We start from the raw sequence: 25,697 nt of genomic DNA, 5'->3' as shown, positions 1-25,697 counted from the left end.
TTCTCTCGTTTTCCATCTGCATTTCACACGGCATCGATCACCTTAGCAAATAAAATTCAGTAAATTTAATCTGTATACCTGTTCAAATTAAATGAAGCACATGTAATGCTTTGTATCAAAAACTTTTGTATTCTCTCCTCAAATCTATTATGATTGTTACATTCTGAAAAAGTTTACTATTTTTTAGACGAGTCTAAAAACGTTAATCAATCGCTCGTCTCGTTCGAAGTGCGTATTTTTTCTCTGAATGGTCTTGATGTGCGCAGATTATTTACATATCTAAATATGAGAAAGATAGAGCGTCGCTAGAGCAGTAAATTCTTGCTTCACAAACATTAATGGCGAGTAAACATTCCGCTAACGTTTCAAAAATTGCGTAACAAAAATGCAAAGATTACATCAAGATTCAAGAACGCAGACGAAAAGCATTAGCTTTTACGAAGCATAAATCCGCTCAATTAACCCCTGCCTTCTAAAATATGTCTGGCACGTATCCCGGGCTGTGGAACCACACACGAATTATCACCGGAACTTTTACGTGCTTTTTACCCACGGGACTTATCGAGCATCAGTTTTTAAAAGCACTCAGAGTGGGCAATACCGTGTTGCCATCGCTTGGTTTGCTGCACTCGTTCCCGTTCCCTTGCCCAGACTAGAAAGCACGCGATTCATCTGCGATTTTTAAGTGCCACCGATTTTCTGGATTCGAACGTCAATTCAGCTAAAAATGACGCCTTTACATCTCGTAAAGCTTTATGCTCCACAAAAAAACGCTGCTTTGATGTGATGTGAAGTAAGTCGCATCGTTGCTGCAGGATTTCGTTCGGTTGCAAGCCCGTCAATACAAATGAAAACATCATAAACAAAATGGTATTTATATATTAACTTAAAGTTACTCAGAGCATGGCTACTGCGGTGCATCATTAATTCTTAAGATTCAACGTTACTACCATGAGAGTTGATTGAGACCTTATTTACAGATGAGAGTCATCGATTGTTCGTTGAAACAACTGAAATAAATCTAAAAAGTCGAACATATATTTTTTCTGTGTTTCTAGAACGACATGTCTGGCATGTCGAGCTACTGCATCGTCACACAACTGCGTCGCCACACAACTGCGTCGCCAGACAACGACTGCATCCTCATTCTATTGGAATTTATTTAGTAATTAACGTCACTGGCGGGTACGCGCATCCTAATTTAAGTTTCATTTTAATGTAGTTTACTGGGCGAACGCATGAGTTCAACAGCCTGAGCCTGCGCAGACTATGTTTGATTAAAATTCTTCCATGGCTTGTTACAAAGTGACTGGTCTCGAGAGGCTGGACATGATAGCGCCACACATAAATTCTCGAAAACTTTAAACTGTTTCAATAATTTGTAATATAAAGTTTAATTGCTCGATCAAGATTTTGAAAAGACCGATTGCCATGCATGTGTGTTCGTTGATTTTTCTTTGACAAAAGTTGAGATAATTTCTGTTGGAGAAAAATGTTATGAAATTTCCAGTTTCACAGATATTAAAATAAATAAAATGATAGCAAGTCATAGATTCGTTCTCTTAATTATGTCAATGCTTTATCCGGCATACTTCTAGTCTCGTCAGGTTGACAGCATCTTATGCAGTGACTGTATTTTGCAACTCTGATGCGAAATTTCGCATCCCACGTACTTCTGAACTCGGCAGGCTTCCTGTTCCCTTGGAGCTGCATAATGGGCTTCGACTTGCCTCATTGCTGCAATTATAGGCACTTGGCATAAGATTTGTTCCATCAACGAAGGCACGTCGCTGCTAACTCGACGAATAAATTGCATCGCTCTTCGAGTTAGAAGCTTTGCGTCATGAATATTAATGGCCGAGAAGATGTCGTCAGATGTACGTCAATTATGCGACTAGTGCGGCGTTTTATGAGAGCCGAGTCTGGCTCGGTCATCCCTGCGCTCCATTAACATTTTTATTGGTTCTCCGTAGAGTCCCTCGTGCCAGTTCTTACAGACCAGAATATTTCCAGCATCGACAATTTACGGTCAATTGGAAATCAATAAATTGGTCGAAGAAATCTGCAGGACATTTTATAGTCCCTGATTCTTTCGTTTGGACTCTGCGCAATTGTCGCCGTGCGATGGCTTTATACTTCTCAATTGACGTTACTTATGACATCATAACTTGTCTAGAGTAATTTGCCGACGAAGGTTCTCAGTAGTAATTGTTAAAAGTTTATTTTTTAGATACTTAACGTTCATTTTTTAGACACGTTGTGATTGTTTGGCCTCTATGCCAAACGCTGTTTACATTAGAATAATTTTGCATTTTGCATCATCACTTGAGTCATGATGAAGTGCATGATAAATCTACGACAGTGTCTATCGTTTGCAATATCAGACAAGCTAGTAATTCAATTTTAAGTACGAGGAAGAGACCCTGCAGTAGATGATATTTCTTAATTTTTTATTTCTTATAACTTAATGCTGGCAATTCCAAAGACCATTTTTCTGATTTATATTACATGAGCTACGGCGTCAAAACTTACGGAAATAACTGCTTCACAAATTCTTTTTACTCATTGATGGAGCGACAAGAATTTCTAAATTTGTTCGTCATTTTCAGCTAGAAGGGATCTCAGAATCGATAAATCAGGAGTGTAAATTTATGTTGCAAACTCGCTATCTGGAATTCAATTGCCGGATTTTTGTCGGGAGAATTCGTCAGTTCCTTTATTGGGAGATGCCCGGAACAAATCTGAAGTTCGGGAATGTCGGAATGACGACCTGTTCCTTCAATGCTTTCAAATTCACCTGAAAATGTTATGGCATTTTTAAATTGCCGAAGTATCTCGGATGTAAATTGAATCTAAATTCATTGCTTGAAGCAGTTCGTCGATGTGCGAGAAAACTCAACGATACCCCGATATTCTGAGAAGATTAATTTTGATAAATTTTAGAGGTAAATAATTTTCCATAAAATCTTCATTCTGGATCATTTTTAACGTTGGAAAATTGATGGCCGAGGAAAAAATAAATTATCTTTACCAATTTTTAAAGCATATCTGAGTTTTTCACAATCGAAGTTAAAAGAACCAAATCCTGTAAATATATTGCTGGAATTCATTACATATGCGATTCTAAATTGAAGAGCATCGTGTGCTTGTAATCAGCAATGTATGCAGGGCGCTGACCCACAAAATATCAGCATTGTACTTATTACTGAGTCCATTAAGGGTAGCGTCTGGGTTGTCAAAAAATTTAAAAAATTTGGCTGTTCCATTTTTTGGGCTCATTTTGATGCTGCTGAAAGGGCGCGCCTAACGCAGCAAACTTCATGTATGTGGGTGTTCTAGTTTTTGCGAAGAGCAATTTCAAAATTATGTAAAATGAACATTTTTGAACAATATGTACAAAGAGTTATTTATTAAAATTAGATTTATTATTAGTCTGATTATTAATCGCGTTAATTGCTATGTGTTTAGACTCATTTTGAAGCCGCAAACGAGGCGTTTTCAACATAGCAAATTTAATGTATTTGCATATAATAATGAACTTAAACTTAAACAGGCCGTTTTGAACTTTTATAAAATGACCATTTTATATAAAAATATGTATGAGAAAAATCACATTTATAGCTTATTATTCGCGTACCACTGGACAAAAAATAAGTCTAAGTACGCTACGAGTAAGTTAGTTCACTCAATACGAGTAATTGAAAATGGAAAAGCTAGTGCTACAATATCAAGCAAGTTTTTAGCATTTTGTTCTTTTTCAATCAATTCTACTTATTTGGCTCCTCTACACAAGTAAAATTTCCAAGATACGCCATCTTAAAAATCTATCTCCCATATTTTTCAAGCTCCATCATTGAGAGGCATATTCGACGCGTAAAGGCATTCTCTAGCAACTCTATACATATATAGATGCTCATTTCGTTATGATTTGTACATGTTTTGGATTATATTTTGAAAAACTAGAGGGGAGAGTGTAAAAAAGGAATAGGTCGTTTAAAAAATGAAATAAACAACCTAAAAAATGGTTGCTAGAGTCAATGGATATTCTCTTTAGAAATAGAATTATTAGTTTTTTTCGATGTTGTAGCACGGAAATCGAATGTGGAGATAGATTTATGAATGACCTCTCTTTTTGCCGGTTTCTATGCAGTTCGCGTTTTCTTTCATTTATGCCAAAAAAAATTCACAGGAGCAAAATTGTTTTAAAGTGATCGCTAAAACACTCAGTCTTCTCGGCAAAGTTTAAAGCAATTAGTGAAGTTAAGCTAAGATTTGCTGTTATTTCCTCGTAGCGTAAAGTCGAGCGGCTCTGATCGTGCTATGAGGAGCCTACGGTTATTCAAATAATATTTTCTCTCTCAAATTGACTTTGATAAAGCATTGCGAGATTAATAATTTTTTATTATTGATCAATGTATCTAAATTTTTCTTGATTTAAGTTATTCATTATTACCGTGCAAATTGTGTTAAATGAAAGCACGAATTTTTCAGCGATACTGAAATGAATGTAAAATTTCTCATCCAGTAAATTTAAAAGATTAATTTTTTATTTGATATATGAAGTATTTTTTGCAACCTTAATCACGAATTGTGTGAATAATATTCAGATTACCTAATAATATTTCTGCAAATTAGTGCTCGTCTAATGATTTCACAGAATTTTCAAGCCATAAATAAACATTTACATATCGGCTATTCAGTATAGAATTTTTAAGCAACTGAGATGCTAAGCAATTCTTTCATTTTCCATTCAACGAAAAGTTTTCTCTCGAACTTCCAACTCGCTTCTTTTTTTTTCAAATTCGATTGTAGAGCAAAGTTAATTTCATGGCGTTGTGAAGTTCGTTTTTTCAACAAGAATCCTTGGCTTTTTTGGTGGCTTTGTGGCCGATGCATTCAGGTTATTCTGCACGTGTGCGAAAATAATAGTCTGTATTTTTTGCATTGGAAAATTCTCGCTTGGTAAGTTTACATTTTTTTCAAAAATTGTATTTAATTATTAAAAGCTCAGAAGACTCGGACAGTCAAGGAAGTAAACGTGCGTCTGTACATACATATATAGTCAAGGGACGAGTCGAGACAAAAACTTTAGCTCTGAACTTTCTAGAGAACTTTTCTCTCTGACAAGTTCCCGGACGAGGTATGACTGGAATACTTTAATCTCTCTAGGGTTTATAAATTTTCTTTTCTCTAAGAAAGTTTATACCAAACACAAGTGGTGCACAAACAGTTTTGTCTTAGGTGTATTTACTGGAAAACATTGGAGATTTTATGATGCATGCAAATGTTAGTGAGTAGGGAACGTGAAATAAATGGAACGTGAAATGTTCTACTTATAAATATGAATATTCTACATATGCAGTATATAAACATTTTAATTTTAGATGTTATGCACTCAAAATTTCACATGGCAGATATTTCTGCCCTCGTAACTTCTGATAGCGGATATAGTAGGACGCGAAATTTCGACTGACAGATGTTTTTCTTCTCGAAATTATAAATGGCAGATGGAATAGGACATTCATGACAATATGTACTTCATTCAAAAATATTATTCATGCAATACAGCAGAAATTTTCTGCATGAAGTTCCGCTATTCAAAATAATCATCGTGTCTGATAGAAAAGCAGAATAACTTGAAACTGAAAAGCATTCAGATGTTATCAGTAAGTTAATTATTTGCCAAACCGTCCGTCTGATGGCATTATATAATGGAGTTTCTCAAAAATATATCTTTTGTATAGTGTTTGTTGCAAGACTAATTTGTTCGGTACAATGTTTTTTTACAAGCCTATATAATTTGTTCGATACAATGTTTGTTCCTAGCCTAATTTCTTCGGTAGAATGTTTGTTACAAGCCTAATTTGTTCGATTCAACGTTTTTTACTAGCACTATTTGTTCGATATAAAGTTTCTTGCTGGAATAATTTATTCGATATAATGTTTGTTACAAGCCTAATTTGTTCGAAACAATATTTGTTACTAGCATTATTTGTTCGATACAATGTTTGTTACGAGCCTAATTTGTTCGATTCAACGTTTTTTTACTAGCACTATTTGTTCGATTCAACATTTTTTACTAGCACTATTTGTTCGATATAAAGTTTCTTGCTAGCATTGTTTGTTAGAAGAAGTGCGCTCAGAAATGCCGGCGTAAAGAAGTTGAAGAAAGCTCAGCTTTCCTCTGTAATTAAAGCGCAATTTTAGGAAAGAATCTTATGATATAAGTTAAAAATTCTTCTCAGATTGTTGAATGTTCAATATGAGTACAGTAATTTAGAGTTGCTTGCTCAATGGTTGAGTGATAATCTTTGAAAAATACATTAATGAGTGGTCAACAATGGAGATCTGACTGTTCAGCAATTGGTATTAATTGTTTAATTGTAAATAGCCTATTGTTAAACAATATAATATCCTCTGTTCAATGGGAAGTTTCAGATTTGTATCATTATGCAGCTATGTTCAAAATTGCAAAAAACGTTGCAGAAAAATTGAATTATCACTGAAAAAACATTGAATATCTAACGTAAAAATTGAATATCTAACGAAAATTATGCTTCTCTCGTCTAAGCGATATAATTGTTTACCAGAGCTCTAAAGCATTGCCGACAGGATAATCGCTCTTGCTTTGACCCCTGAGCGAGGTAATGGCAAGGAGCGATTATGGCTCGTCGTCTTTGTTGAACGTAATCTCTATTTTTTTAGCCGCCGTAGAGAAGAATAAACAAGCTGAGACCTACAACAAATATTTGCCATCACATCAAGCGGAAGGAAATCCATTGAAGACGCTCTCTGATACCAGTCTTGTTTGATTCCGTTGATGAAACTGCGTTGTCGCTTACATCGTAAATCCTCTTGTTAATGAGAATAAATAAACTTTTCACGGAGCTCCAAGGGAACACCTTCAAAATGTGTGAAAATGCATGGCGATATTATCAATTTAGGTTTTGACTTTTAATATAATAGGCAATTAAATGAACATCTTGGGTTGTTGTCTTGACAATGCAGCAAGATTTTTTCTAGGGTGAAGAAATAGATTCAAGTATAATATAAAAATTATATTTATTATATATAATGCTGCCTACCAATATATTTTGACCATAAAATCAATTAATCATATGTAAGCGTGTAGTAGTGTGAAAGAGAAAATTAACATTTTCCCACATTTTCTTCTGGTCGCGCATCATATTCGTGGAGATCTGTTTCAGCGTCATGAGCAAAGAAAAAATTTAGTGTGTAGAAATATTTGTAATGTGTGTTTATTGCATCGGTTGCAACTAAAACCCATCGGAAATAAATAATTCAAAGGCGACCAAATATCGATTCACAACTTCACCTAATTTGTTGCCAGACTTATTGGATTACTTGGAGGATATTTAATGAAATTCGTAAAACAAATACCACAGTGTCCGCATTGTAAGATTCTTTGTGCCGGCGCCGGTAGGATCTCTGCAGGATGTCGTGTGCTGCCGGAATAGCGTCCTCTAAATCCCGATGAAGATGCCTCCAACGACGCCGTAGGTAGCGACAGATATCCTGGGCTACGACGCACTGAATGACATGGTGCAGATTTATGCTGACGTGCAAATTTGGCTGTTGTAGCTCAGGACACCGCCAATACATGTCTTAAGTTATGGCGCAGGAGTGGGCGCTCTTGTCTCGTGTGGAAAGAAAACTGGTAAATTTTCATTCGGGAATAAGTGCACTCGTTTTTGCACACTTGTGACACTCTTTCTTGTGATTCTATGCCTGATTTCTGCTGGGGTTCTAATATTTCTCCAAGATTAGGAAATATTGACACAATTACATATAAATGAAAGAGGCGTTAAGTCATCCAACAAAAAAGCTGAATTAGGAAACCAAAATTATTAAGAAGCAAATATTTTGAAACATCAGAAATCCGCTGGAAGGTTTCGTGGATATTAAGAAAATCGCTCTCAAAGTTAATAGATAATTTGAATAAATTTGTTTCAAATAGCTAAAATATACAGATAACATGCCTTCGCAACCATTTCTTAAACATAATATAATATATGATCAGTTAACCGAGCTGGTATCAAGAGTATTGTACGGTCTAGCATAGCAACTATTCTTCTTGAGAGTCGAGCGCTTCACTGCACAGAGCGAGGCTTCCCCGACCATCAGCTCACTGCAGCATCTCCTTTAGGCTTGCCTTAAGACTCTGAATTCCTTCTGAATTCTGCTGTTTATTTATTTAAATTCGGGTGCTGTGTTAATACCGAATTTCGGTATATGTTCTTGATTGATATCTAAATTTTATCGCCATATAAACATTAAAAAAATTTGACAACACGCTGGCAAAAAAGTCTTTAACGAGAATCCAAAACCCTGTAATTTGATAGTCACGCTCGCAAATTCTGCCAGAACTACATAGAAGGTTCCTTAACCATTTAACCAGAGGACGGTTCCTCGAGCTGGCGTCAGGTTAAAACGTTCCGGCCGCTCATGGCGAGAAATTTCCGCGAAATTTGCGATGTGCCGACAAATATCCGCTCCTCTGCATGATTTGAGGAGGAAATTGTCTTGAAATTGGAACCGACCAAAAATTTTTCCCTCATTGCCCAAGAGAGGAATTATTCCAATTTTGTCGATGACGTGTATGTCAAATGTTACATAATTTGATGAAGTTTTTAGATATATACATCTTTGAACGTGATCATAGGACTACGTATCTACTTTTAATTGATGTTTATAATATTGTGTCCACTTCAAATCCGTTGTTCAATTGATTTGTCTATCAAGCATTTTATGAAATTTGAGCTTACCACAGATCTGCATGAAAGTTTTCGTAATGCTTGCCATAGATCAACATGTAATTTACCGTGACGCTTGCCACAGATCTGCATGAAAGTTTTCGTAATGTTTGCCATAGATCAACATGTAATTTACCGTAACGCTTGCCACAGATCTGCTTGAAAGTTCCGCGACGCTAGCCACAGATATGCACAAAATTTGGCGTAATGCTTGCCACATACCTACATGAAAGTCACGCTAAAAGATCGATGCACGTGTTAGCTCACACAAAGCTCGTGTCAGTTTGGTCACCATTAATCTTGCTTCCTGTGCACTCGTTTACAGATTTGCTCCTCCTAGAATCAACGGGTCCGATACCGTGGCAGCATTAGAATGACTTGCGTCGAAGTCATGGGTAAAATCCAACCGTGGGTAAATCAGCGTCTTATTGGGTAAAATCCTAGCTTAAATGTTTTCGAATTTAAAACAGGCTTTCGCGTGATCAATTGAAAGTAACCATTTGAATACTTATGATTTAGAAACTTAAATGAACCTATTGGAGATTTTTATAATTTTTGTAAGCAAAATCCACTCTTCTGTGCTTTTTTCGATTAGATTTGAATCTTAATATATTACTAAAATTTACAATTTCATACCAGTCTTTTTATTTATATAATGTAAGTTTCATGTTAAAAATAAAAATCTTTCATTGGCTAGCTACAATTGTGTGGAACACCGTAAAGCATTTCGATGCCGTCAATACCAGCAAAAGTTATACGAGCTACAGCAGCAGACTTCGATGGCAACGGAAATGGGCACATTACTGCGCTTGTGGGCCGCCATATTTCTAAGGCCACTAATTAGCTGAATGGCCTGCGAAATGCCTGCAAGAACATGCCTTGGCTTCTGTATCAGTGCTACCATGGGTCTGGCTCAGCAGTTTCATTTTCTGAAGACCAGAATTTTCAGTTTGCTGACCTCACACGAACTTTGGCTGATTATAGCGAACATATCGCGAACTTTAATATCTGGTAACTGTTATTTATATTAAATATGTTTAATGGTCGTTCATTTATCATTTACTCATCAAATCTTCATCTAATTTCAACATTTACATCTATGTTATCGTCGCTTCATCGCATTTCCAGGCATGCACTGTTCACTGAATGCAATCTCATTTTTCATATTTTTCTTTCAACAATAGTGAGAATTTCTTATGCATTCTTAGTCATTATTATCGTGAGATTTCTATTACATACTTGCCGTGGGTATGGTGGCAAATAAAAGATGAATACAAATAATAAATGAAAAACTATAACACTAAATAAACAAATACAAATAAATAAACAGTATGCTTTCTTTGCATCATTTTCTTACTTTTGAATTAGAGATTCAGAGAATTTCTCTGTGCTGAATCGCGCAACAATGACAAACAAATGAACATTATTGGCGAAGTTATATAGGTGGTTAATTAAAACTAAAATGACAAATTTCACGAATCCTATTGCAACCACTAATATTCTGACGCCATAAAAGACTTATGGTGTGCCTATGAATAATATAGATGAAGGTCCCGCCTCTCATCAATTTCAAAATATTGTCCTCTGCAGAGCACAAAATTTATATCGCGATTTTTTGTAATCTTTTTTGTGGAATCTAGCCTCGTCGGGTAATGCACGTAAATTATTCTTACGGATTTAATTTACCGTGCATTATTCATTTCAAGTTCAGGTTGTTTTTCATTGAGGTCCTTAGTTTTATGATTGAATATTCAATATTAATCATCAAATGTTCATCAGTTTTAGCTAAAAAATATTTGATGACGCTCCATTTTTGCATAAGAATAGATTCATTTTGAAAAAGTCTTTCAAAATTGGTTGTCCATTAAGGCGATTATAATTTCATTATTATTATTTGACTACTGATCATTCTTGCGGATATAGGTGACCTTGTGCAGACTTCAGTCATTCCCGATTTTTTTCAGAAAATGCTACGAAATAAAATCTTGACGCTGTCATACCTCGAATAATTCCTCTAAAGATTTCTACAGTGATCATCATAAAATTATTTACAAAATATAAAAAGAGATTGTTGATAAATATTTAAGCTTGAACAATTTGTTTTATCGCTGCGTTATTTAGAGTTAAATGTTTTCGCATCATTCAGTATGTTATCAACGTAATATTGGAATCCGGTCATCAAGCTTCAACGCGGATCTGATTATTTGCAAAGATGCCTTACATATTTCTTGAATATATATAAATTTGGAACTAAAATTTATTTGGAAATAGAATTAGTTTTTTACATCAACTTTCCTTTACATCGCCTCTCGAATAAGGGCAAATTGTTTTGATTTCCGAAAGCTTTCAACACATCGCCGCTAATTAACCTTCATATAAAGTAATCGGGTTAAAATCACAAAAAGAAAAAAGCTATTTCACAAATCACAAAAAGAAAAAGCTATTTTTTGCTTATAAAAAATATTAATATCATGCATCTCTTTCTGTTTAGAGTAACATTCTTTGAAAAACTGCACAAAATTTAGAAAAAAGTTACAGTTCAGAGTAACTATATATATTCTGTACTGTACTTTACTGTAACCAGTGATTACAATTCAGAGGACCAGGATTGGAGCAGAGTGGTGCGGGTTCGATCTCAAGTTTGTGCACCAGTTTCTGGTCAGAATCGGCGAGGAGGCCGGGCACTTGAGCAAAGCGAAATTGGAGCAGTGAGTTGCGAGTTCGAGACCATAATAAGTTGTCAATTTTCTGCGATGTTAAGAATCCACGACAGGCCTAATGAACGCTGAAACCGCTATTATTATTATTAATTTGGCATTGATTAATCTTGTTCGACTTCACTGTTTGGAATTATATTTGTTCAGCTTTTCTTCTTACCAGAATTGAATTTGTCCTTTTTCTGGGACTATTCAGCAACACAATGGCATAATTTTAGGTTGCGTTTTCTCTGTATGACGGCCCAGTTCATTTCCCGATGCCCCATAGATCACGAGACCCAAAGTAGCGCGTCACGACGGACAGCTCTGCCGTGGTGGCCGGCAAGCAGCGCTATTGTTGCTTGGCGCAGCTGGATAGGCCTTAGCCTGATCATCCATCATCACGAGAGAGCTATTTTGCCTCCACGAGAGTCGTCATTTATCAGCGGAACTACAGCAATATTTGCCTCCTGCGCCCGAGAAAGCTATTGCATGTACTGTACATTTTGATCTATAACGCTGGGCATTGGAGGCTATAGTTGCAAAATACAGTCGAGATCGCAATATCTTAAGAATGTAAGTAAGTATTTAAATGTTCTTGTCAAGTATTTGCGTTGATTGCGCATTCTCCTTAATGATGTCCATAAATTTTCTTCTGTGTTGATTTGGTAAAGTAGGAAATTTGGTAAAGTAGGAAATTTGGTAAAGTAGGAAATTTGGTAAAGTATGATATGTAAGTAGGATATGTAAGTATATATTATTAGGACATGTTGAATATCTTGCATGAATTACACGCGTATTACTGTTATAAGTACTTAGGCATTCAACTTGCACAAACAATTTGTGCTCCCACAACAGAGCAAGAAGATCAGTCGATCATTGCTGAACGACAAGAGAATAATTAGGCTGAACTTCTGCGGACGCAGCCCATCCATTGTATGCCTGTTCAACGTACATCCGTTCCCTCCTACCTCTGCCTCATCCGACACGAGCGTTCCATATGTCAGGGGCCTTAATACTTTCAAAACTGGCTAAGTGAACGTAAGTACTTACGCTCTATTCTCTTGTCTATGATTGGTGAATTTGGCTTGAAAGGCCGTCAACGATTGGCTTATGAACTTACGATCTCTTAACTTTTTTTGAAAGTATAGGCCCTGACCTACAGTTTACGCACGATGAGACCTCGAGGTTAGGATATTCACAAGAGTTGAAATAAGTTTATATTATTTCGAAATTATGAAATCAGATCTCAAAACTTTATATTTCGGCCACTTTCAAAAAATTCAAAATCATTATTCCATTTCTAAAGTTCCTGAAATGAAATAAGTTACCAGAAGTTGAAGTCAATGCTACGCTTCTCTATATTTTTGTTCATGAATGAGCTGGTATAAAATATTTGCTCAACTTCGGTCAGTGATTATATATTAGAATAATATCATTGCCTCTATCATTATTTTTTGTGTGGATCAATTTGTTTGGACAAAAGGTTTATATACGTTCACTGAGTGCACCGCAACATCGGTTAGGAAACGATGAAGAAATAATATAATATAATAAATAATAGTAAATAATAAACGAAAGAAATAATAACAATCTCTTATATATGGGAATTCATTTATTATGAGGCTGATTTGATTTGTTCCTTTCCGTTTTGTTGCCAAAATTACTTGCATTAGCTCGCCTCATTCCTTTTCTACCAATGAATAAATACTGCGTATACGTTTTTCTTTAATTAATACATTGCATGAATACAGCAAAACACTCAAAGACTTGAACAAATCTCATATCTCTGGACCCATTTCGAGTGAGCTCAAACACTAAAATTGTGTCTTGATGCCAGCCCGACATTTCTGTTCACTCCGAGTCCTGAAAAGAAGACGATCTGATCCCCAAGCGTCATTAGGAAAAGACGATCCTGTCCTACGAAGGAAAGAGACCCAAGTCTTGCCTTTTCCTCCCACGGTGTCTGTAGCCTCCAACTGTCGTAGATATATTTAGTCGAGCTCCCAACATCCTTTCCGCGATCGAAGACTACTCGCTCCGCTAGGCGCCCGCATTCCAACTTTTTTTAACAAACCTCAAGCACTCGAAGTTTAAATTAATTTCATCAGACGACAAAAGAGAAATTTGAAGTTAGGGTGTCGTCTAAAATTGCGCATAATGCCCTGAAAATGACGACGCCAAACTCGTGCGCCACGTCCTGGAAGTTCCTTTCTCGCTTAAATTCCAATTGCTACGCCATACTTTCGATCCAAATTTTAACTTTGCGCTGGAAGCTCCCCTAATATCCCCTAATATCATAAATGGATTTATCTCTCTTTGAAGTTACGATTTGGCGCATATTTCCATATTCCTTCACAGTTTTCTCTGGTTCTGTTGATGGAATAATTGCTGTCTGGTCATCAAATTGTGAACAAATTATTTTAAGTTCATTTGTATTTTTACTAGCTTATATTGCGGTCAACGGGTACTTTTCTGCATTTATCATAAACTGGCATCGGTCTTTATGGAGAGTAACTCTAAATGACCGTCATTTTCCCCGGCTGCATTAACTTGCTATTGAGGACTGGGCCCGCACGCGCCAGTCTATATAAAGTTCGTATATACTTGTCCCGTTTAGTGAGGCTGATTTATAGCGACCCTGACCGGCGCTTGCTCCGCAGGCACGGAACACATGCCGCCACTTTGCTCCTGAGCTGCGGGCGTTGGGGTCCACAACTGCCGACAAATTCACAAAATTTACACAAGAGCTGCAAATTTAAACGGCCGAGCGCTACCTGATACACTTTACCACGGAGTAAACAAGCCGAGCGCAACACACCAACACATCGCCTACCAATGATGTTGAGCTGCGCTTCCTGAATGCTAAATTTGCAACCGTATGCCTAAAAATGCGTCAAGTTTTTCGGTTTTGCGTAGTTGCTAAAGGCTATGACTGATATTTTGGCATTCGAATGGATGTACGTTGGCTGTCAGCAAAACTTACGACGGGTCATTTTAATTAAATGAAGTATTATTAGAATGTCGTACACGCTCCACGAGTGGCGTAGTTTTCCTTAATATTTCGCTGAATATTTTTTTCGGACGGGCGTTTTTTCGGGACTGCAAAATAAAGGGCTGTCGACAAGCCTGTTGTTGGGAGAAAAATTGGTTGCCTGTTTTACGGATTTTCACTGCAAAATGCGAAACTATGTACTTTGGCAAGCTGGTCTCAACGATTTAGAAGACAAACATGGTTTGCCGCGGACGTTTTGACTTCATAAATCGTCTGAGAATATTGATATTCGATACAAGGTCTTGGAGAGACGCAGTTTATTGGCTCGAAATTGACGACAAAGGACGGCACTGCAGCACTCTGTTGAAGCCTTATCTGCGCACCCTGGCTGTCACAGCCTGTGGGGCTTGCCAACGGCGCTCTTAACTTTTCTGGTTTCATAGAAAAATATTTTTTCGATTTTCAAATTTTTAGATTCTTTTCGCCGTAGCATTTTCTAAGCGCTAATTAAATCTTAATTGGATTTCAATTTTACCGTGAATTGGAGTAGATCCACATTTAGTTTAATGCTTGACCATTATTTCAGGCTTTTGACAAAAAAAATGAAAATAAAAAATTGTGTATTTTGACTGATGTTCAAAATACATGAGCGGGGCAGCTGTCTTATTTCCTAATGCTTCTGATCAAGTTTGGGCAGATATCTGTTTAGTAAAACGGAAAAGACATGGAAGAAACGGCAAGTAGATTGTATTTATGATTAGTTATACCATAACATTCAATCGACAAAAAGTTATTAACAATTTTAAATCTTTCCATATTATTATTTATAATTAGTGCTTCTCTTATCCCACTATTGTTGTGTTTCATTATCAACAAACATGTCAGTTTGAGTGTACTCATCAAGTGTACTCATACGCGCTTTTTTAAAGCGCGGTGTCTAAAAGGCCTGCTATAATCAGAAATAATAACATTGAAATTCCATCATTCGGATGTAAATGCGTCTTTTTTTTTAATCGAATGAGCATGCCGGCTTGCGGGATATATCATCGTTAATTTGTTCTAGATGATCATACTCGAGCTCCATGTCGTAAGATTTATTATTATGAGCAATTATGACATTGCATATGCGTTGAATGATACATACCTTAAGCATTAACTTGCTTTCACAGATTATTTTTGCTGTGCAATTATTGAGCAGAATGATCGAAAAATTTACAAATGATATGTTAAATAATTCATACTCGAAACGGAATTGTTTGAGACGTCTTTTGACAATGTTCTCCTAGTTGATTAAGAAAATTCGCAGTTTAATCTCTGAAGCATTAATTCGAACATTAATTCGAAAGAAATAAATCGATATTTTTACATTTTCTTCGCGGTCACTAATGGCACGAACCGCACGAGCTCTACAATTCATACATGAAGTTCATGACAAATGTTGCGGTGGTTTTTGAAGTGTAACTCAAACTGTGTTACTGTTCAATGTTTTGTTCATTGAATAAAAATATTGAATAACTCTCTTAGTTTTAACGTTGACTCTTGGTCAAGTGTATTCTAGAGGCGGGGTTGTTAAGTGTAGCGGAGAACGAGTGCGCGGACTCTATAGAGCGAGCGGTATGTTTACTCAGTGAAATGTTAGAGTTTCTACTTTAATTGAAGTGACAAAAATTTATTCTGTGATGCGGTAGTAGAAAATTAATTATGATTCATGTCTTTATGAAGATGCACGATAGTGAACTCGTGATATCAAATTGCTTCGATCTCTCTTTATTTGATCGAAATATTCCACTTCTGAAATTCCACCACAAAGATATTTTAAAAGCCTGCACAGTTGCACTTTTATAACGATGAACCGCCTATAGATGTCCGAAATATTGATTTTGGCTTCTGTGCATTCACAATCAAGTTTGAGTTGTGGATATAGTTAAGTTTTGGCTTTGAGTCAATTGCCCCTTATACTACATCTTAACTGGGGTAGTCAATTCCATTAAAACAAGCCCGGTTATAGCATAACATTATTATTATCTTCAACGAGTGTCAACGAGTAGTTCACACCTAACTAGCTTACCCTGCAACGATCGTTCGTTGCGTCTTCCATAGCGCTTTACATAATCGTCCTCTTGCGGGCCCAATTTTCGAAGTCATGAAATTCCATCCTTGAAAAGAAGTTAAAGCTCGAGTGCCTGCGAGAGAATTTCTGAGCGCTGCACTCTGCTTCGAAAAAATTATAAGTTATCAATCTACGTTCTATTATAATATGTTACATGAGTCCGTTCAAATTTACAATACCGTCGTTGAAAGTGTGTAAAATCTAAATGTATTTGAGCCCAAGCAATGCCATGCCAAATATTTTATTTTGAGCTCAAAGACAGCAGTATTTTCTGTTGTACTGAAATACACTTAAATGTTTCATTAACGTGTTTTCATTGCGATCATGCATTTGTTATAGCTAGTACTCACCTAATACTATGCCATCTCCTCTAGAGAACTTGAAATTCCCATCGCTGTATGTTTTCCGCCAAACTAAAATGCGACAGTTATGAAATTACTCGGAGATGATCATTTCTTACCCTAATCAAAACCAATTATGTGTTTCAAATGAGTTATTTACTCATGTTTGTACTCATCCGCACCTTTTATTGTACGAAAAGTTCAGCAGATTATCCTACAGCTGCGTTACGATCGTGCGCTCTCAGCTTTCATTGTTTCGACCAATGCCATCCTCCAAGTTCTGTTACCAGCCGTGCAAAGTTGAGCTCCATAGCAACTTTGACACTAAAGCTTGTCATGCGTTAGCTGTCCGTATGCAGATGCTGCTCAGAGGCTTTCTCTTCGGTAACCCTGCTAAGGAGAAGGCTTTTGTTGGACTAATTCTTACAATCACAGGAGTACAGGGGATCGTCGCTTGTTTGTCGCATATAGGCAAGAGGAACTGGACATTTATGTGTGTCCGGATATTGCACTGAAACACATTTGTCTGCTCAGTGCGTAAATTTTTTGTCTCAAATCATTTAACAGTCCAAGCGCGTGCGTTTTAGATCTAAATCATTGTTATTAAGATGGCTGGAGAATTATTTTTTATATGAAGTAGAATATTATTTGCTATGCTTTTTATTCCAATCAGCCCCAACGTTAGTGCTTGCAATTAGCGTAATAGGCAATAAATGAATAATAAATTGTTCAAAAGAATCTTCTCGTTTTCTAGTCTACGGACATTACATCGAGCATTGCAATATCCCGGTTACCTCAATGTTACGTTCAATACTGTGTAATTATGTTTTTTTCTGCATCTTGGATAAATAGGATTTAAAATTTGCCAAAAATTTTAAAATAGAATTTAAGCCACTTATAAATGGTTTACAGCTTCGCCTTCATACAAAAGTTTGGATTAGCTTGAATTACGAATGCGGTTTGTGCTCAAAGCAATAAGATCATTTGTGTGCCGAAATTGAAAATTGATTCACTAAAAATAATAATCAAGGCAAAAACTAAATAAGATAATGCTAGTAAAATTAACTATATCTAGAAAAAAAACATTTTCTTCGTGAAATTTCTTTGCCTATTTTTGCTTTTGAATTAACAGTCACTTTATGATTTATAATATGGCAACGATCCCTGGAGTATGACACTCTTTGTTTCACCATATAAGTCAGTGCGCAATTTGACTGAAGATGTAACTTAATGCTTGGCGTGTAGGTGGCAAATTTGTGAAACAATATTTACGCAAACTCGAGTAAGAAATCGCATGCTGCAAATGTGACTGGCATTTGCGTATGAGCAGATTACTTCCATCATTCAAGCAATGATTGTTCATTAGCACTAGAACTCGTTGTGCAGACTAGGATTCTATTAGAGAATAATATGTAATATCAATTAGCCAAATAACCAAATAATCATATTTGACATTGCTGTATATGCATGCGAAGCAACCCATCAATCCTACTTTCTTCGTGTTCAGTTGTTCCGGCTTTCACTTATGTCCCTGTATAATCATGCAGATCTCAACATATTATTAAATAATTCATTTAGCGATTTAATCCTCACCTGAATCGGTTTCATGTTGTTGGGCTGGATGGTGTATATACCGCTGGTCCAGTTGCCGTGCTGTAGAACTTCATAACAATTCGTTGGTAGGGGCTCTTCAGTCGACTCAGGTGGTACCGTGATGGACGTGGTTGTGGTAGTAGCTGCCATAGTTGGAGGTGAGGTTGTGGTTGAAGTTGATGTGGTACTTGTGGCAGAAGTGGTACCAGGTGTGGTTGTGGTGGTGGTGGTTGTTGATGGAGCCTGCGATGGTATCGGAGTGATTGCGTCTTCAACTAAACTTCGCAATTCTGGAGTAGTTATTTCGATTGGCTCTGTGGTCGTTGTGGATTTACGTTCGATCTCGAAAGATAAGACGACAGGCAAACTCTCCCGGGTAACTTCTTCGATTTCTTCTTGGTGGTTATGATTACCCCTGCCCCGTTTCTTGTTCTTGTGCTCTTTCTGAGGCTTGACTACTTCTTCTTCGCTTACGTTATCGGATTCTTCCCCGAGTCCGACTTCATTAGTTTCCATTCTGGACCTTTTCCCGGCGTGCGTGCCGTCCGGATTTGCTTGATTAGTCCTATTGTTGCGCCGAGGCGAGACCCGGTTCAGGATTTTGGCTTTTGACATGGCCTGAAGGATGCGTTCATGGTCTTGCTGTAGAGCGCGAAGACCACTCTTTACCTTACGGTGATGGTCTTTCTTTGACAAGCTTTTTGTGAGCTTCCTGATCTTTTTCTTTATCTGGTCTTTGCGTTCGCTGATAGTTCGTACTTGACCACTAATCTCAGAGATGCCGCTCGCCAAACGACCGTGCTCCTGGCGTGCTTCCCGAATTTCCGACCTAACTTCACGCAGTTCTGCAAGCACCAAGTTGAGCTGTCCCTTTGTTGATCCATCAAACACTTCGTTATCGGATGAAGATTTTTTCTTATCATTCTGTATGAACTCCGAGTTTCCAGCAGCTGTATCTTTTGAGCTTCGACGAGCCGACGTTAGTGCCAACGGCTCAGCCGGAGCTTTGGAAGCTATTAGTTCGGCTACTCTAATCTCCTCGGCAGCCACGATGGCTCCGAACGCGGCGATGATGAGCCAAATCGCTGTGTGACTCGAGCGTAACCCAGAAGAAGACGCCATAACTGCAGAGACACACCCTCTCACTTCCACACTCAGCCTCTAACTGAAGGCTCCACTCAATTGCGTGCCAGCCGCGCTGTTTCCCTCGAAAAGCGAAGGGACCTCCCGCCCTACCGTCCCAAGCTGACCTGCTCTCTGCGAGGACTGCTCTCTTTCTTTCAGTTGCGACTGCTCTTTGTTTTCCTACTTTATCCACATGAACACTAACTTCAGATATTTTATTTTAGTCGCCTAAAATTCCTGACCGTTAGGGACTGAAGAAAGTTATTTCTATACGCAAACAAAAATTAGAAATACGTTTCTTAAATATATCGTTTCTTATATATGGACACGCGTTCATAAATGACAGAAGAGTTTGCTTGATGTAACGGAAGTTCAATAAAACGGAAACTGATTTTCAAAGATGAATCGATTTCCGAATTTTTTATCGATGCTGCCCTAACTCCTCTCACGAACTCCGATTTTTCTATTATATGACCGGACTCGAAAAAAAATTCCTGACTACAGATGATGTTTAATGTTGCTTCTTCTTGGCTCACAAAGCGCAGAACTCTCAAGCATCGCGGAAGTCGTAACTTGTCCAGAGTACCGACTCTCCACGATAACTGTTAAGAAGTCTTGGATAACATCGATTCGTGGCTCCAGCGGCGGTCTCCGCTAAATGGTTTGTTGTGATTGTGACAAACGACTCAGAACGGACGCTCTCCATCGAAAATAATGAAACCGAGGCACCGGTTGCGGATATTGGTCCGATATTCGACGTTCCTCAGGGAATAGGATTCAGACTTGACCCAATTTGATCGAGTTTAGATAAATTCACTATTTATGAAGAGGATTAGTTTTAACTATGAACATTGTTCTTAAATTGAGGTTTCGACTCAAAAGAATGTGGTGTAAAGGGTATTGAAATTTGAAACCTGTTCAAATTTCGATTAAGAAGTGAAATGACCACTTTCTAAAATTATGTCTGAGATATTAGCTTATTTCACACCTTTATGCGTGATTTGAAGCTTAATCGAGCACAGAAAAATTATCGCGAGAAATGTTTATATATCCAAACGTAAATATTATTTCCTATGTTTTATAATTATAAATACTTCGAGCACCGTACACTACAGCAACGTTTATACGGTGCTCTGATATACTGTAAATACGACAGCGACGTTGATACGGTGCTCTGATATACTGTAAATACTACTTCAACGCTGATTCGGTGCTATGATATACTGTAAATACGACAGCAAAGTTGATACGGTGCTCTAATACACTGTACAGTAAATACTACAGCAACGTTGATACGATGTTCTGAAATATTATGGTCCGATATACTAGATTTACTACAGAAACATTAAATTGTAACGAAAACGTACTGGTACGAGCTCACATGCACCAATTAGACCCAGCTGCTGAAATCTCACATTCCCTTTGTGCATCCGCTTAAAAAAAATGAGTCCAGCAGTTCTTCGTAAGTCAGACAGCAGATTCCGACGACAAGCGGACGAGGTCAAAAGGCGGTCATTGCATTACGGACCATTAAATTTGATTCCTAGAGGCTGGAAAGTTTCCAGCTAAGGAATTAAAGTCCATGGCAGTTGCTTGGCGCAAAAACGATTATGTGTCTTGTACAGAGGTGCCTAAGTGTTCTTGTTGTACAACTGCTGTGCGGAACACTCAGTCATTTTACCATTTTCTGATCGATGAGTTTTTTGCTTCTGCTGACTGTTATGCTGATGCAGTAATATTCTGAATGCAAGATTTGCTGACCTTTTCTGAAGAACCTTTATCATAAGAAAATAAATTCCTCTAAATAAAAATCTCCGCATTGAAATAACCGTCTAGATATCATTATAATAGAAAAATTTATAATTGCTCTATTAAACCAAAATTTGGCATCAGTTTCAATATTTATATTCTCATCCCATGAATAAAAAGATTTCGTCATTTCAACAACAAATAAAGTACATATTTGACTTAAAGGCAAGCTCCATACACCAGGATTTAAAGTTTGTGCCCTAATATTGCTGCGGCAGTAGAGATGTTCAGAGCTGTCTGTGAGGGACTGCCTCTCAGCCGTGTTGTGTGTAGCGTATAATTTGGAGCTATCGTCACCCATCCCTCCCATCACCTCCCATTGTCATCACCATCCCCTTCCATCACACACCTCTTCCATCACCCTTCCTTGTCATCACACACCCCTTCCATCACCCTCTCCTATCATCGCCGTCCCCTTCCATCACCCGTCATCACCCATAGTACCCATTCTCTGCCTCCCTTCTTCTTTTCTTGCTTCCGTCCGGTCCCGGAGCTCCGCTCTCTACGAAAATAATACTTTTTTGAATGCGCTCATAGAAATCACAGGGACTTTGTACAAATAGCTGTGCGTTATACATTTTTTGGCCCTTGATTGTGTCAGCCTGACCCAGTTTCGCCCGGTAAAAGGGCGTATCAGTGCTACGTCTGTCCTCGGCTCCTGCTGCGGGAAAGAAAGCGTGTCAGTACTTGGACAGTAACACCCACTAATTTTTCCGAGTATTCGTTTGCCAGCTGAACCGAGCAAGGCGCGCCATCACAAGTATTTTTTTCAGTGACGACATTGTGATCCCAGCAACGAATTTTGATAAAATATTGTTTATATTGAGATGTGACTTGCAAATGCATGGAATGAATTAACCTCCAATGCTTGTGGACCTTGCCAAAAGAAGTCATATCTCGATTCTTTATGTTTGAAATTGAAGTTTATTTCATATGTTTTTCCGTAAAAATTTTTCACTTAGATGTGTAATTATACAAATACAGTTATAGACACAAATCGATAAATTTTCCAAGACGTTTCATAAATATTAAGTCTTATGTAAAAGATGAGGAAAACAAATCTTCATTTTTTTCTATTTTGCTCTGCCTGTGAAATTGAATCAATGAAGCTTAAAAAAGTATTGCAGTCAATCATTGATGATACAAATTGGTATCTCGTTTCAATTGTATCAGTGACTAAGCATTTATTGAAAATCTACTTTTGTTATTGGTAACTTTACTTTAATGTTCAATATTACACAATTCACAATTTTTGTATTAATCAACTTACGTACTCATGTTGTTATTCATAGGAATAACAAAGAATTTTCTTGCATTTTTATTTGAGAAATCCTTGTCCCGAATTACGATTTTTCCGCTTGTCCCTTTATTCTAAATATATACTGAACGCTTGTACTAACACTTCTCACACAGTTTTATGCCTACTTCATCGTATATCAGCTGGGGTTCACATTTAAGACTTCCTAAGCTTTTCTCGAGTTTACTTTCTTAAGGGAAATAAAAAATTCGTGACGTCAACAGACGGAGGCGCTTTACAAGAAACACTCCCATTAAGGTTTCATTGCCTCTCTCTTGAGCCACTCTATGTTGTTAATTGCCTGGAATTAGACTTATTCAGAGAGCTCTTCTCGTGACGTCATCTCGACGAGCTAGCTGCGTTCGAAATGACTTTCGTGTTTCTACAATAAGTATAAACTTTTAGATTAATTATATGAATTAGATTAGTGAATGAGATTAATAGTTAATTCTTTGGCAGACGCTATATTGTGTTTTATGATAGATATGTTGTTTACTGTTAGGCTGGCATTTATGGACAAACATCAAGTTTTTCGAGGGAATTTATATACTGGTATTCATATCATCAAAAATTGTTACAAAAATAGACTAATAAGAAAGAAATTCAGGATAATCTTTAAATTTTACTCCTATCTTATATTTTAATAGTCTAAACTTCTTTCACACATATAATGTTTTTCATATGCCATTTTTTACCGCTACATGCAAGGTCCGTGAGCACTAAACATTGTTTTGCGTGCGTTCTGACGCAAGCATTTGGCTGGAACGTTCGTGCTCAGGAACCATCGTCGTCGGAATCGGTCTGTCGAGCGACGGGAGCGACTTTTATTGCAAATTGACTGAAGGTAATGAGTGCTTTGAGAGCACGCGTTGCCGCATGAAGACTAACTTAGAAGCATGGATACATAGCGAGCGAGAGATGTGAATTAATCATCACAATAATATCTTTCTTCGGCACGAAACCATCACATACTTTTGACAATTTTATGTCTGCAATTGAATGTTGTACTAAGCTCAACTACGGACAATATTACGAAGAACACGTGTTGTAGATATTGTTGGGTTAAAATACGAATTGTTTTAAAAGACTGTATACGCTGTCTGTACCAATATTTTGCTTTTGTGTCCTTTATTTTTATATGTTGATTCTCTCCAAGTTTCCCGAAGCTCAATAGCATTCGTGCCGTCTGTTTGCGCTGACCTCAGACTATCATAACGGCATTTTTTCGTAGTAAATTTGTGTAACTTATCTGAAATATTCCAGACATTCTCAATTAGTCTGTTATTCAAAATTAAGTCCTGAAATAACTATAAATTATTTTCATAGCATGTTTGAATTATTCTATTTTTATATATGTCACGGCTAGTATATTCTGTGTGATAATTCGGTTTCGGTTCGAAATCACTATATTGTTTGAAGTTGCACATAATTTAGTTATTCATGATTCTTTCTGCAAAACTTATTCATATTTGCTGTATCATACAGTCCAAATATCTGCATAATAACCGAGCGATAATACATAACATGAGTTATTTTAACATTACTAGCTGTGATTCCTCAACTCGGTTAATTGAAACGAAGATCAAGACATCCGTTAAGGAACCGAGAGATTAAGTAAGGAACGAAGATTAATAGAGAGCGCATTTTCTCGTCGACGAAAATTTGAGGTCACGGACAGAATGACGGACAGACAGACAGACGGACATGGCGAGCACAATAGTGCATTTTTTCCATAAATGAGAAAATGCGCTAAAATGTTTCCTGCTGAAAGAAAACTATATCAGCGTTACCTTCAATTAAGCCTGTTATGTAGAGCAAAACTCGTCAAAACTTAGTCGCTCGCTCAGAACTTGTACTCGCAAATCGCGCTCAATTTTGAGCTGAGGAGCTAGTGAGTATTGGACTCAGCTAAGATGAAAAGGCTATTACGAAAAACAAATATAAGAAGGATATGCGAGGCTCTCCGCCCAATGAGTGATTAATGCTACTGCAGCCCAATACCCCAAATTCTTGTCCCCACAAACTTGTTAATTCACAATAATTGTTATTTTTTCCACGAGTATTGAACCTAGTCAGTAATGAATTTGCTTGCGTGAGTGCGCCCCCAAATAGAAAAAATATAACTCGGTACTCACTGCAGTGAGTGACAGAGAGCGCATTTTCTCGTCGACGAAAACTTGAAGTCACGGACAAACGGACGGACAGACGGACAGACAGACAGACGGATATGGCGAGCACAATAGTGCATTTTTTCCATAACTGAGAAAATGTGCTAAAAAGGAGAGATTGTACGAGAGCAGAATGTCTAAAATGGAATGAAAATTGATTCTAAACTCACATTTGGTTGTTAGTACTTGAGTTTGGGTTGGATGTGAGGGAAGAAAATTGTACCTCCGTGGTGAGTATTAGTATTGGAGCAGAGAGGGGCGGGTGTGATCCCAGCTCTGTGCGACAGTGTCCTGTCAGAATCTACAAGTTTAAACACAGCAAAATCAGAGCGGTGAGTTGCGTGTTCGAGACCGAAACAAGCTGCGAATGTTTTATGATGTTAAAAATCGGCGACTGGCCTACGGCCTAATAAACGTGGAAACCGCCCCCAAATATTATTATAATATAACGGTTAGTTGTGTATAAACGCAAGGTAATAATATGCTAGCGCCCATGTTTAGGGATCACAATTTCTTTCAGACTTTTACACCGTTTAAAATAGAAATGACTTTGGCTAAATGGAACCCAGGATAATTCGTGGTTATAGAATAGAATAGAAATGTCGGCACTGAAGAAATAGGCCCATGGCCCATTAAAAATATACACAGAACATTTCCAATCTCCATAATTTAGAATTTTCCAAAATTGAAATTTAACTGAGATTTTTCATATATTTCCGAATTAAAAACCAGTACCTAGATCTCGAATAATTGTACTATGAAATTTTGTTATTTTCAAGTCGACTGAAG

General features: G+C 37.3%; 1 protein-coding gene across 1 annotated transcript in view; it reads right to left on the bottom strand.

Moving 5' to 3' along the window:
* LOC108681111 (angiopoietin-related protein 2-like) overlaps positions 1-19,663 on the bottom strand; it is a 41,367-nt gene extending 21,704 nt beyond the window's left edge. The window contains exon 1 of the mRNA XM_018170098.2: positions 18,510-19,663. Within this exon, the coding sequence (XP_018025587.1) occupies positions 18,510-19,631 (1,122 nt within the window). The 5' untranslated portion in view covers positions 19,632-19,663. The remainder of the gene's footprint in view (positions 1-18,509) is intronic.
* Between the last annotated feature and the right edge of the window lie 6,034 nt (positions 19,664-25,697).

Source organism: Hyalella azteca, unplaced genomic scaffold (assembly GCF_000764305.2).
Source record: "Hyalella azteca isolate HAZT.00-mixed unplaced genomic scaffold, Hazt_2.0.2 contig2800, whole genome shotgun sequence".
In the NCBI taxonomy this organism is placed as follows: Eukaryota; Metazoa; Arthropoda; class Malacostraca; order Amphipoda; family Hyalellidae; genus Hyalella; species Hyalella azteca.
This window is presented reverse-complemented; position numbering and strand designations above follow the sequence as displayed.